This window comes from Motacilla alba, chromosome 3 (assembly GCF_015832195.1).
Source record: "Motacilla alba alba isolate MOTALB_02 chromosome 3, Motacilla_alba_V1.0_pri, whole genome shotgun sequence".
NCBI lineage: Eukaryota > Metazoa > Chordata > Aves > Passeriformes > Motacillidae > Motacilla > Motacilla alba.
The window spans coordinates 53,447,899-53,462,348 of NC_052018.1; the positions used below are offsets into that span (position 1 = coordinate 53,447,899).

At 39.0% G+C, this 14,450-nt stretch overlaps 1 protein-coding gene across 15 annotated transcripts in view; it reads right to left on the bottom strand.

Moving 5' to 3' along the window:
• Nucleotides 1-3,386: 3,386 nt before the first annotated feature.
• The window catches only part of PTPRK (protein tyrosine phosphatase receptor type K), a 382,329-nt gene continuing 371,265 nt past the window's right edge, over nucleotides 3,387-14,450 (bottom strand). For all 15 annotated transcript variants that reach the window (XM_038130591.1, XM_038130596.1, XM_038130594.1 and 12 more), the window contains 6 exons: nucleotides 13,949-14,122; nucleotides 11,199-11,330; nucleotides 10,842-10,967; nucleotides 8,711-8,874; nucleotides 7,334-7,469; nucleotides 3,387-4,983 (listed from right to left, as the gene is read on the bottom strand). In XM_038130591.1, coding sequence (XP_037986519.1) covers nucleotides 4,930-4,983; nucleotides 7,334-7,469; nucleotides 8,711-8,874; nucleotides 10,842-10,967; nucleotides 11,199-11,330; nucleotides 13,949-14,122 — 786 coding nt within the window. In that variant the 3' untranslated portion in view covers nucleotides 3,387-4,929. The remainder of the gene's footprint in view (nucleotides 4,984-7,333; nucleotides 7,470-8,710; nucleotides 8,875-10,841; nucleotides 10,968-11,198; nucleotides 11,331-13,948; nucleotides 14,123-14,450) is intronic.

A 14,450-nucleotide genomic window follows, 5' to 3' on the forward strand; every position in this document is an offset into this window, starting at 1 on the left:
ACATGTCAATCTCTGCATAAATTAGGACTCTAAACCCAACATCAGGGAAAGAATTAATTTCTGAGAAGCGTGGGCCAAAATAACATTTATGCTTGTCAACCACCACCACAATCTCACATCATCCTTTTAGTCAGGCTTAAAGGAAAATCATCCAGGAAGCTTAAAATAATTTAGAAACACTTCTCTATTCGCGGTATCTCAATGTTCACTGAAACAGAGACCCCAGTTAAAAAATTACCATAGGTTTTTCTGCATAAAGTTGAAGGAAAATTTATGGGACTAAACCTCTGCATATTCTGAAAGTCTCATCCTCAGTACACACTATCTGATCCCAGCAGATTATTCAACCCTAGAAAGTAATGACATAGGTGAATATTCACAGATACCCTTGACTATTCTGGATTTGCAGAGGTTACAAGATCTTTGACTGTTTAACAAAGACCACTAGCAATAAATCACCACAAAGGTTCTTTTGTGAGATTAGGATCACTTTACTCAATTCAGACCTCTACGTGACACAGGAAAGTACAGCAGAAAATGAGTTACTTTTCTTTTCAGTACAGAGCAGAGCACTATAAAAGCAGCTTTTACATTTATTTCAAGATCTCAGGGTTTCTTCTGACACTGCAGCAGAGTGAAGTTTAAAAGAGGCCCTTTATACAGTCATTTGTCAGTCCAGGTGGCCTGGCCATGCAATGATTCTGTAACGTTTTTTTCTCAGGCTGTCCCTTCCTTGTACTTCAATTCAAACTCGAGGCTCAATGACAAAGTACTTGCCTACCATTGCTTCCCCAGTCTGCTTTTTTTAGACCTTTGATTTTGGAAATTGTTAATCGGTTTGAAAAAGCACACTCCTGCAGTAGCTTTGGCTCTCATGTTTTTTAAAGGAATATTCTGTTTCTTAATGTAGTATGTAGGACATAGCATAAACTAAGTAAATATATTGACTTAGCAACTTCCCAGATGAAATAAATCCCAGTAACTGCTTGCATATGTGAAGATACTAAGATTCAGGCTTCAAACTCCTATGGCAGTGACAGTTTTCCAGGAAGGTAAAGCCTTTTTCCAAGTTGTTTCCCAATGGCATCATTTACCCAGGAAGCAGGAAATGTAAATACTAGGATCTCATTGACCATCTGGATCTGATCTCTCAGGACTCAGATAAAAGGTCAAAATCTGAGTCTACTCACACTTCCTTCTGCTGGACTTAGGTCACTATGAACCGGGAAGGCAGATTCAGAAGGCTAAAAGAAAAAAAGAAAGCAAGCTTCTTACTATACAGGGTGCTGAGGTTTAGTAGCTATTCCACCTCAATGATCACATCCAAGGTGTTTTATGCCTTTTATGGTTCCTCAGTGTTGGATCCTATGATCTGTTTTTTTCCTGGGAAAATTCAGATAATTTCAACCATTACCTCTTTGATTACTGGCCTGTAGAAAATGAACCAAAGCCATCCAAGTGACTCACAAAATTCCTTCCACAAACAACTACACAGAACAGGACATGAGGGTCATCACTTCTCAGTTTTAGAGGAAAGAAAAACCTCTTGCACATAGCAACCATGTTTTTGGGAAGTTGTACATTCCTTTGGTTTCTTTCACTATGTGGTATTAGACCAGTTTCAACTTCATTAACTTCAGATTTCAACCATCTCACATATACCTGGCTGGATGTAGCCTTTTGTACCTCTTTGTACTCTGCCTTGATGCCCATTTGCTTTCTGTATTTACCACATGTGTGAGTCCAGCCTTTGCTTCGTGCTGCTGAGGAAGGCAGAGACAATGCAGGCTTTAGCCACTTGATTGTGTGCTAGTACTTCAGCAAGGATGATAGAAAGCAGAAAGATTTTGAGGAATCTTGAACCCTACAGACCACTCCAGGTTAGGAGCTGCTGGCATATTTTGATACTAGTGCCAGTGGCTTTTCACCACCTTAGGGAGTGAAACATTTCCCTCTTCAAGCGTCCAAGGTCAGGAATACTTCTATTCTTCCACAGCACACTCTTTTTGTGATAAGTACCTGTTTTCTGTCTGGATCAGGTTTCAATTCCCTCATTTCTCTTTCTTCTGTCTTGCATGGGTGTAAGTAAAGGGTGCTGGTGCAGCATCTATCCAGGGTAACAGAGCTGGTACCCTCAAAAAACAAAGCTGGCATTTGCTTATGCTGGGTGAGACTAGAGAAACAGCTAATGAAACAACTTGTGTCTTTGGACTTTATACTCAAAAATCACATTCTAATATTATATTTTGCCTAAGAGACCCTCAAAAGATACCATTATTGGAGAATGATATTTGTCACCTGCTTCTCACATATCATATTCCCTCTTCATACATTTCCCTGACCTTGCCAGGAAGAATTTCCCAGAAAATTTTCAATCATGAGCTATTGCAAAAGCTCTTTAGATCACCACAGTCAGCAACAGTTAGAGAAATTACGAGACTCTCAGAGTACCCTCTGCAGAATGACCAGTGGCAGCTATAATTTCTTCTAGCCAAGGAGGATGCTCCCAAGGAAGACTCTTTTGCAGGCTTAGTATGCTGCAATGCCAGGATTAATACTGGCACTTGCACCAGTCATGCTTAATGTCCAGAGGAAACTGGACTCAAAGGTCTTAACCAGGATCATGAAATTCTGGTGGGGATGGACCCCAGTGTCCCAAACACAGCAGCTCTGCATGAGAAAAACCTCCACACGTATCATAAATATCACAGTGGGCAGTCCAGAATGTGGTTTTTGACTTCCACAACCCCAAGAGCTACTCATCTCTCCTGTCACAAAATTAATCTAGACTTCTAGACTAGTCTTCTCAACATCCTCTCAGAAAACAGAGGAAGATTTTTCCACAGTCAAAATAATTTAGTGCCAGACAGACGTCTAACAGACAGGATGCATCAGGCGTGTTGTTTCCACGAAATGTGGTGACCAGACAGTCAGCTCTAGGTAACAGACCCAGCACTTTGACTGCCAAAGTTATTTGAATACCATTTCCTCGCAGGGAAAGCTAAGAATGTTGCAAAGCATGTAACTTATACTCCACTTTCCAGTATGGCAGAAGAAAAAAAGAAGGGTAATTTGAGTATTAAGAAGCCAGACCCAGTAAATGTTTCAAACCTTATTTATTTACCTTGCCGTTCATAACTGGGAATTGACATTGGGTGACACAAAAAAAAAGAAAAAAAGGAAAAAAAGGAAAAAAAAAAAACCCAAAACAAACAAACCAAACCAAACCAAAACAAAAAAAGTGGTTTAGATTTGAAAGAGGTGGAGCTATGCAGTACAGATGGAGGCATTAAAAAAATCTGAGAAGCAGTGTTTCTCTAAACATTTCTCTGCAGTTTATAGTGCTGAATGGATAATTCCATGTATCTGGAGGAAGAAATTTAGGACATACTCCCTGAAGCACCAGGGTGAAAAATAACACAATTTCCTTTTGAGATTTTCCTTATCCAAATATACTGGACAAGAATGACTCCTTAAAGAGGACAGTAAATGAGAGGATATCAAAGCAAGAAAAAAAAATAAAGTAATCTTTAAATAAAAATTTAGTTCACTCTTGCTTTACAGAATATTTAAAAGCACCATAGCATTTTACAGTCTGTTCTAAAAATGATCAAGAAGAGACTGAAATGATTTTAGCTGGAAACATAGAGGAAACTTTGTGAAGAAATGGATGCAAGCTAAGTAAAAGCAAAGTAATATTTTGTACACCACAACTATAATCAGAATCTGGCATTGGTTTATTCAAATTTTGCTTTCTTGGAAGCAAAGCTTACATGTTCGTAAACATCAAATTAAACATTGCTTAATATTACAATTTCCTAAACAAATACTTTTTTACCCTGAAGGGCATATGCAGACCCATCTCTTTGTGTCACAGTTCTCCTGTTCATCTGTGCTTCAATATTTTTAAAACAATTGGCTCCTGTACAATTTTAATGGATCTTAAAAATTTCTTCCAATATTGTGCAAGTCATAGGCAAGGCCATTTTAAAGTGTGCACTTCCTTACATATTTTTTTATCAGTACTTAACTAATGCAACCGTGAAAAACTATACATTTTCAGGAAAATGTTTATATTTTGGTCCTGTACTTAAAGACCTTCTATAATCAAGTTGTTTACATGAATTTGAACCACAAGCATGTACACAACAAAACCACCATACCAATGTTTCTTGGTCTATGCATAAAAAGTATGTCTTCTACTTACACTAAAACATACAAAAAATAAACTACAAAAATTGTTTACACTTGATTTCAGCAAAAAAAGCTTTCTTCAAGAAAAATGATTTTTCTTTTTTTCAGCCATCAAAAAAGGAATGCAAGTAAACAATAAATACATGTGCTTTCTCCATATAGACATATTTACACTTGAGTCTTTGGCTTATGTTTAAGTTTCTTTATAAAGATCTTTATGTGATCCAGCCATCATTGCACATTAAAACAAAATAAGCCAGTTTTTCTTTTACTATATATAATATATATATGCAACACTTGAAACGTATAAAGAATGAACCTTACTATCAATCTGCACTGTTATTGTACTTTAACAATGTATCAAAAAGAAAAAAAAATTAATACCATATAGGAAATATTGATACATGCAACAGATGGTCGCTCTACTGTATCTGAGAGACAGCTGCATATACACACACGAGAAGGTCCTAGTCTGAGCAAATCTCTTCTGACTCTGGTTTTCATTAAATAGTATTTATGTGGCACTAAATGTTGATACTGTATACAAGCATAGAAACAGATTGAGTTCTTTTATTAAGATACACAACTTCATAAGAAAAATACTTTGCATTTAAAATTTAAAATCCCTCCCACCCCCCTCTTCCCCTAAAATCTTTCTTCACAGGATCAAGAACTGTTGTCAAAACAGCTTATTGAGATTCATATATTTGGTGAACTTCGTCACATCCTTTCCGACTAAGAGGATTCCAGGTACTCCAGGGCAACATCGTAGCAGAAACGATATTGCTCCTTTAAGGGGGAACAGAAACAGAAGTTACATTAAAATCTAAAATCTTAGCAGCAATATCTATAACCAAGAACATTCTTTGCTAACTAGTAAACCAGACAGGCTTGGATTTTCTATTTTCCCCTCCTACTACACAAGTATATTACCAGCTCTGATTTAAAAACTCACCCTAACCAATGAAGGGGAAAAGGACCCTGACAATGGAAAGCAATGATGTGCTTCTCTGATTTTTTCAGCTTCTGAACTGGTTTATCAAACATGAAAAGCTCTCCTCTCAGTCAGAGCATTCTTGCAGTGAAAGCACCTTGACTCTGATACCCCACTTCTATTTGAGTTAGCTGATTTTGAGCAGTAACTGGTGCAGGACCCCAAGCAGCTCTGTGTCCAGAGCCCATTGGTAGAGTCCCGCTGATGTGGCATCCAAAAGATCAGATGAACATTTAAAAAAGAAGTTCAAAACCTCGTTGTGGCTATTATTTCTCCTCAACAGTGCTGTTGTTGAGAGCTGATACTGGGAGACAGGGAGGAGGAAGGAGAGAGGAGAGGGGAAGAGGAAGTAGAAATGAAACCAAGGAAATTAATTTGATGTCTATTGTCCTTACGACTTGAAAAATGAAATCTGCCCTTGTGATTTATTTCTGTTTGCACGGGAAGACAGCATGATGCATTAACAGGAAGTTGTGGGGATATCTTAAAGGCTTTATTGCACTGCTCGTTGTTATCTGATCCTGTTGCTGAATGTAGGGCATATGACACTGCTATATAGTGGTTTTCCTGGTTTGTTTTCTAACTAACAACTCAACAGCTTCTGCTGTTCAAGAGTTCTGAATAAAAATCCATACAGCACAAATACATAACTAAAAAAATATAGCAATTTCAGTGTAAAGCTGCAGAGGAATTCAGAACTATTTTGAAATGCAATATAAGTTTACAGGGAATTTATCAGAAACAAATACAATTTACCTCGGCCTCCCTTTACAGAGACACAAATAATTTTCCATGTGATCTGACCTGTTTTCTTGACAGCAGTGAACTGAAACCCAGGCAGCAATTCAATATGTTGTGTCTCAGATGTCTATGGCACAGGAGAATGCAAAGCATTTGCAGCAAAAGCAGCAATACCTAGCCCAGTGTCACTGCTCCCACAGGCTGTTCTATCTGTTAACATATTAACCATCTTCTTAATTTATGTGCTGGCAAGGGATGGAAGTGATGCACTATGATTAAGAAAATCGTGCCACAGAAGCTATTTGATATTAAGCAAACACAGACACCTGGAAAAAGGGGGAATATGGGAAGAGGCAGATACAGCCGTTTTGCACAACATGCAAGTTCACAGGGTCAGAAGCAATTTCCACTATGCGTTAACTAAAACATGTTTTTAATTTCAAGTGGCATCCCTGATTTTTATGCTGTAGGCAGCCATCTGGCTGAAAAGTGACACTGGCAGCTGGCAGTGTGAGACTCAAATGGCAGGAACTCCCAAACACTATATAACCTGCTTTCATTCACCTACAAAAAGGAAAAACATCCATGTGGAAGTATTTTTTAAGGACCTTCCAGTCCTTAATGTTCAGTTTTTGTTGGAGAGGCAAACATTCAAATGGATAGGCACTCATACTGCCTGCATAAAGATTAACCAGATGATTCAAGGTCATTTTGAGTTCTGGCAATGTATACCCGGATATTTAGTCTTGCAATTTTGCTAATTCAGGCTCATATTGTTTGTATTAGTTTATTTTTTATATTGTTTATTATTTAACTGTTGGATTCAATGATCTTAAGGGTCTCTTCCAACCTAAATGATTTTATATATTAATTTGCAACATACTAGATCCAAATGTTTGATTTCAAATTTCTGAGGTATCATTTTGACTACTACAAATCTTAGTTACAAAGATTGTCAGTATTCAATACAACATTCAAAGCAGCAGTTTTTACTAAGGAGCAAAATATTCACAGATCCAGCTAGGAATCTGTACTTAACAGCTTAATCCTACCAAGGAGAAATGCCTTGCTCTGTAAAATTTCAAGACAGCTTGTGTGAGTACAGCCTGCTGCAACTTCCTTTCAAACAGACCAGGTTATTTTGGGAGATTAAAGTGCATTCTGTTAACTCAGAATGCTTTTTCTGTGGAAAGCATGCAACCACGACAAGAAAGGCAGTGTAAAATTCTAAGCCTGTCCTCTCATGATGCTGACTTGCGTTTACACGCAATAGCTGTGCTTCCCTCTGGCCCACGGTAGGTTTGCACTGCTTTTGTGGGCACGGGACTGAAAACACAGCTCACGCAGCGAGGCAGCCTCTGGCTCCCTGGCTGCCTGTAGCAACCCTGCGGGGCTGGTGCTTACCGGAGTTTCTACCATGTTGGGCTTGCTGTTCCGCAAGGTCTTCACGGCATGGAAGACGTCCACCACATTCTGCCTTTTCACCATCTCAACCACAATGCCGATGGCACAGAACATCCCGCTCCGGCCACCGCCGTTTCTGCATGTGAGGAAAAGAGGGAGTTAAGTGCCACTGTGGCCTAAGACAGCACTCAAAACATCCATTTCAGTTCTTTCAAAACAGCATCCATTTCAGTTCTTCCCCTCTGTAAGCACGAGTGATTCCTCAGTCCCAGAGGGAGACCAGACTTTAGCAATCTTTTTGCACTTCCAGTGGGTTTGGCCTAAGACATTTGCTTTTTCTGACCTTCCTCTCAATTACTGCTTTTGAATTCTGCCCTCACAGCCCATCATGCTGCCCAACTATGCTGTAAGTCTAAAATACATATGCATTAGAAATAAAAAATAAAACCAAAACCTAAACCCAAGTTCAATGGCAAGTAGGACATTAGAAATAATAAAAACAAGTTCAATGCCATTTTCCACTTACTTCTGGAAAGACACTCACTTAACTCATGATATGAGGATTATTCAACCAGATATGATAAAGCATCACTGATTTAATAACTTGTTGACCTTTGGGGACACTTCTGAACTATTTTAATCTAATTTCAAAGAAATTAGGGTAGGTATTTTTTCTTATTAATTTTGAAGTGGTGTAGGCAGAAATGGGTCACTAGTTAATTCTGAACATTTAAACAGAGGTCTTTTTTTCAGAGTAAGGAGACAGATTGATTACTCTCTGCTTAGGGAGAAGAAGATGTTGTCTTTTCAAAACTCCCAAATCAGCTCCCATTTAAGTATCAGGTAAGCAGCCAGAAGCCATTTACCAACAATAGTTTTAGTACCGTGTGCTGTAATAGAGCTTTTTTTGGATTTCATATATCCATAGTTTTCAGTTTAAATCCCTCAAAATACTGTAGGCTTTCCTTTGGGGAAAAAATTTAGCACTCTCTGTGCAAAAGAGACACAAAACTCCCCTATTTGGCACTCAGTATAAAAGACTTCCTTACTGAAACCAGGTAGAAGAAACAGATCTGTACATGCCTTGTGCCTGAAAATCATGCTATTATGCACAGATGACAGTATACACAGTATCACTGCAGTATCACACTCAAAATACTCGTTCCTTGACCTGACACAGAAAAATCCAGAAGTTGAACAAAAGCCTACAGTGGTAGGCAGTGGTACTTCTTTTTTTTTTTTTTTTTTTCATTAGAAAAGAAATAAGCACAGGTGCAAAGAAAGGCATCCATAAGAACACTGCTTAAATTAAAACCAAGAATTAATTTATAAGAATTTATTTGAAGAGCAGCAATTGACTTTCTCCAAGTTACTCACAGGCAATGGATGATGGTCCGGCCCTCCCCTTCTTCACATTCCTCTTGCCATTTTTCAACCTGGAGAATTAACTTCAAGAAGGATCTTTTGGAAGCTGGTACATCTCTATGAGAAGCCCATCCCAAATACTGGAATTGCTGCACCATCAGATAGCCCTCTTGTGGCTGAGGGAAATCAAAGAGTTTTAGGTCAAAATGGTACCTTTACATCTTGGTTTAGAAAACCAAAGTATAAAACTAACATGAAACCTAGGTGTTTATACTCAGGAGATTCTAACGTGTGTACATTGCACAGTAGGGCCTCCAGGAATTTCTACCACCTTAGCTCAAGGAAAATGTCAGAAAAGGTAAAAAAGGAAACTATATTGAAGACCACATCACAGTTTATTGATCACCTATCCTGAATTCTAAATGAACAAATACCCTAGATTCCATAGATTCTATGTGCTAAGGTTGCTTAGCACCACTAATCAATTTAAAACATCACTATTAAATTCTTAGACTCGCAGAAATAGAGAGGGATGCATTTGGCTCCTATTCATGAACTGACCCCATTGTAAATGAACAATGAGTAATACTGGTGCACAAACATGACTACTGTCCTTGAAGTCTTCCTTTTGTGCCAGACTATGATAATTATCACAGCCTTGCTGCCAGTCTCTGAGCCTTCCACATGCTAGATGTGACACAGGGAGAGCTTTGAATAGAATTTGACTGTCACAAGAAAGGCCTCAATAACAGGAAGGAAGAATAAATACTCTATCTACTTTCTTGTAGCTGAAGATGACAAGTAGGTATGTGGATTTTAGAAAAGTAACAACAGAGCAGTGAGATTTTTAAATGCAAGGCTTATGAGTAAAAGGACATAGGAGACAAAGAGAAGAGTAGAAAATCAAAGCATCATAAAAAATTAAGAAATGGAAAAAAATAAAATCAGAAAAAAAAGAGGAAGTCTCAAAATACAAGAAAAAAGCACTATGGCGTAGTATTTGCCAGTGTGCCCACACCTTAGTTTCCTGTAGTTTCCAAAAAGAACTGAAAATGTTTTTTGTAATTCTGAATACAAGCAAAAAAAAAAAAAAAAATTGAGTGAAATACTAGCCACATGAAAACTGATCTTTGCCCTCTGAAAAATGAAAATGTGACCAAAATAAAAGAAAACAAAAATAAAGCAAAACACATGAAAGATCTTTGTGTACACTGTAATTAATTTTCCCCACTTAGCTTTCAAGATTAATGAGAGTTAAACATATACTCAAGATACACTAGAAATTGTGATAAGTTCAGTATTGGATGGATGGTAAAAAGCAGTCATGGTAAGTAAAATAGGGATTGCTGGCTAATTGTACATAGACTGGTGTCACAAGCATCTGTAACTCTTTGTGGTGGGCAATATAAATAGGCAATTCATAGAGGTAAGCTAAAGAGGAAATGCTGTATGGCAAGCGGGGTTTAAGAAGATGCTGCAAGAGTGTGGAACACTATGGGACAGTAAAAAGATAAGATGGTCTAAGGTATGAAAGAGCTGACAAGAATGCAAGACTGGCACTGCTATTGAAATTGAGAAAAAGATGGTAACTGTAGGTTGAGGCACAATGGTGGCAGAACCCATTAGAGGCAGAGGAATTTTCAAGGTTTTATCACACCCTGCTTTGCAGGGCACCACAGTCTGTCTTTCCTGTTGTGGCTTTCACATCTTAGGCTGAGAAGGTGCTGGTTGTAAAACCAGCCTCAGTGTTTCTGTTTGTGATTCACCACAGAAAACATCTTACCAAAGCTACGAACTAAATACCTGTCAACACACATTCATTACAGGGATATTTCTTTTACTGTACACCAAACAAACAGAATACAGAATACTTCTCACATATCAGGGATGAATGCCTCAGAATAACATCCATTCACCTTAAAGCTCTCTCTGCTTATTGTAGAAAAGTACTGCAAAAAAGTACTGCAGCTGTAGAAAAGTACTAGAAATTAGTATTAGATAATGATGCTTGACTGAGTCTTTTCTGGGTAATGTCTTATGAACATTAGTACTTTACTATTATTCAAAATTAAAAAGCAGAAGAGCCTAAAGAGTGTGAAAAATGACATATTTTTCTGTCACACATTGTTAGAATAATCCTTACTCTTGTTAGATTGCATATCCTGAAAATTCTGTTTATGACGTCGCAGTCCATTGAACACGACATGCATTCCACTTGGATGGGGCCGTACCGCAGTATCCCTTCCTCGGGCCAGTATTGTGGGCAACCCTGTGCCAGAGCAAAACAGCCATAGTTAAATGGTAAATTACAACTTGAGCATTGCCTTATTCCCCTGCAGACATCTCACCTAACCTTTGCTGAGCAACTAGTGTTGATTTGTTGCTGTAGAGCAGAGAAGAATTGTAAAATCACTGCACTGCTCTACATTTTCATCATGTAGTAAATCCAGAGTGATTAAAGCATGTGACAGTACATGGAAAACTCGAGCTTCAAACTAACCTGTGCTAAGTCGACTTCATTTAACATCACAAGAGAAGTACAGCCATAGTCATATACTAATCTCCAGAAATCTTTCACAGTGTTTGGTAAAGGATGTTGTGTGACGATAAAAGCTGCTGGTTGCCTGTAGCTCTGTAAAGGCAAACAATTTTGTTAGTATCGGTATGGGAAGTACTTAAATTTTACTGAAATAGAACAAAATGTAAAAATGGAACAAAGGTGTGACATCAGTTACTTCATATATCACTGAGGATGTAAAAGTTAAAAACATATTATCATCTCCAATAAGAACAAAGAGGTTACTCTGCTCAGGTCTGCCTTCTTCCTGGTTACAGAACAAGCCCTGTTTTTACACTCAGATATGCTCCAGGCACTGAAGATGTTCTTTGTGGCTCTGTTGAGTTGAGGCTCAGGCACTCTGCTCTAGGCGTTATGTCCAGGAGCCAAGCAGGGAACCTTCACCCAATGATGCAGAGAGGGGTGCAGAGGTCTCAGAAGATCACCCTCTCCACAGTAGGTTTTATGTGAACTCTGTGACTGAACTGGGGACTAAGCTCAATCTCAAAGTCTCTTTCACAGTGCACAGCCACAGAAACACCCACAGAACTGACTTTAGGGACAAACTGGAACCCATTTCCAGCAGAAAGCATAAGTTCAACAGCAAAATCCTATTTCCTGCCATGATTGCAGGTTCCATTTTCTGTATGCTGTGTTATATACAACTGCAAATAGGGACTCCCAGCCTTGCACAGTAACTGAGATGCAACTAACAGCGGAGGGGCTACTTTCCTGCTACAGATGTATTATGAGCAGCAAGCAGAAGACGAGAGATCAGAAGTCTTTTGCAGGCAATTTGTAACCATCCATGGAAAAGTAAATTAACCCGGAGAAAGATCTGGTAGGGCAGATAAACCACTTTTGCTATGGAAGCTTGCTTATTTGAAGATTGATCCAAGGGATCGTTACGTGCAATATATCGACATACCTTCCAATAACTTGTTGTTAATGTCTTTAGCATCAGTACTTGCTTGATGAGAGATTAAGCAGGCTGCTGATTTTTTTAAAATAGATTTTTGTTACCTCTTCTAATGCAGAAAGGATGTTGGGGTAGTAGCAGCTCATGTCCTACTTCCTAGAACTGCCCAGGGACAACTTAGGGACAAAAAATTTTTATTCTTCCCCTGTACTTTTAAGAAATAAAGCAAGTCCTAGCTGATGCTTTTCTAACCCCCTTCCCCATAATTTATCGTGTTTCTCAAGAGAAAGATAAGGGGTAAGTTCCTCTTTCTGTTTTGTTATTGAAACTCCCTTTTTCTTGTCCAGGAGTAGTTCCTCTTCTGTGAATAAATCAGTCTTAAAAGAAATGGCCAGAAGAGAAAAGGCAAAAAAACCCCAAACTTGTGTTACCCAAAATATTAGCCTTTTACTTATAACCTTGTTATATGCTTTCATTGTAATATAATACCTTTTATTTCTGCTGTTGTTTTTCCTTTTATTACTACCATTTCTGCCTTTTCTAACTTGCCTGTGATTGCCAATCCATTAATATATTGCTTGGTTCGTGTTCTACCTGCTGTTGCACACTCAAGAGTCCTCCTGCCTCCCACAGCCTGTGTTACTTTTCTTTCACCCCAAACCACACTCCTCAATGCAGCTCTGTTGGTTGGTTCACAGCACATCAATTTTATCCAGGTGCTTCATGCCATTTTAACTGCAATTCTAAACAACTTTTGCTACCAGAATTCTGTTCACTGCTCTAATTCATCTGTTCAGCCCTCAGTGACACCCTAATACATTGGTCTTAGACACACTACTCCTCTATTTTTTTGACACAATAAGCTGATTGTGAGATTAGGGGCTGCATTTTGCTATCAGTTTGTTTTCTGCACTAGCTCGGGCAGAACTCAAGGATGACTACACCAATCAGTGTTGATGATTTCTGCTGCTATTTGCCATTTTATTTCAGCATCTCTCCTTGGCATGGCAGTTTCTGATAGCATTTCATTTTTGAAGAAGGGGAGATGCTCCTGGAAATCAGGCCACTTATTTAAGCATTTACTGTAAAAGTGGCTTTAGGGGCCTAACTTTGGAAATGCTAATGGGAGGCACAGGAAGGTGTCTGGCAGCACATGAACTGCTTTATTGATCAGACATATATAAGCAGGTTCAACTCCATTTTTCCCATTAATTCACCTTTTCCCCTGACAGTACTTCTGTTACTCAGACTTCAACTTTAAAGAGCTGCAACTCAAAACATAAACAACAAACTCCCCAATCCTATACTCTATACCCAAACATGCCAAGAAAAATATTTTTTCTTCCTCTGTTGTTCCTGCCTCAGTATACAAAGACTTTTTTTATGAAATAGTGATAGTAGCCTCATGTTCAGAGAGATAACATTTACTTCCTAACAAACAGCAGATTTTTGAGAATCTGCTGAGATTTGAGATTTGGAGGTCTGGACACTAGAGCTTTATATAATGCTGTTAAAAAGGTGAGATTTCCAGAGGGTCCCACAAGGATGCCAAAGACTAAAGATAACTAACCTTCTGAACAAAAACACAAGCTGGTGGGGCTTCTTACCTCCTCTCCACCACCCCCCCCCCCCCCCCCCCCCCCCTTCTTCATTAGGACTGCTTTACTGGGCACTGCAGCAACAGAATTACCCTTTCTTAAACCAGCAAGTGCTCTCTCTCACATTACAGAGCTTTCCATGGCACGCTATGCAGACAAAGAAGGTAGTCTCTTACATCCATAAGAGCAGCATTGATGTAGTTGCTGCTCTCCCCATCAATAGTAATTAAGAAAGGCAGACATCTGTCAGGTGGCAGCATATCCATGAAGCGGTTCTTGTCGTGGTTCCTTGGCAAGCAGGCGATGCTGCAGTCCTCTGCCTGCAGGCGAGGGGTCACAGAATTCAGGGTCTAAGGAAAAGAGGACGCTTGTTTTAGCATGCTGAGCTAACACACGTGGAACTCGGGAGCCCCGAGTTTTACTGTAACATATTGCAATATGAGAAAACATGAGGCATTAGCAAGAAGACATTAGTAAATGCAAGCTCCTATCTGTTTGTTGGACATTCTGGGGCTTTGCAAGGGGGGTGAAGCTGCAGGTATTAAAGGCACTCCATGTACCACTGAACACATTCCGCGTGACACCCTCCCTTCAGAAAGGAATAAAACAAAGAGGATCCTTTGGAGCTCTAAAAAGCTATGCCTTCCACGTGCAAATGCAAGCCAAAACTCTCTCTAG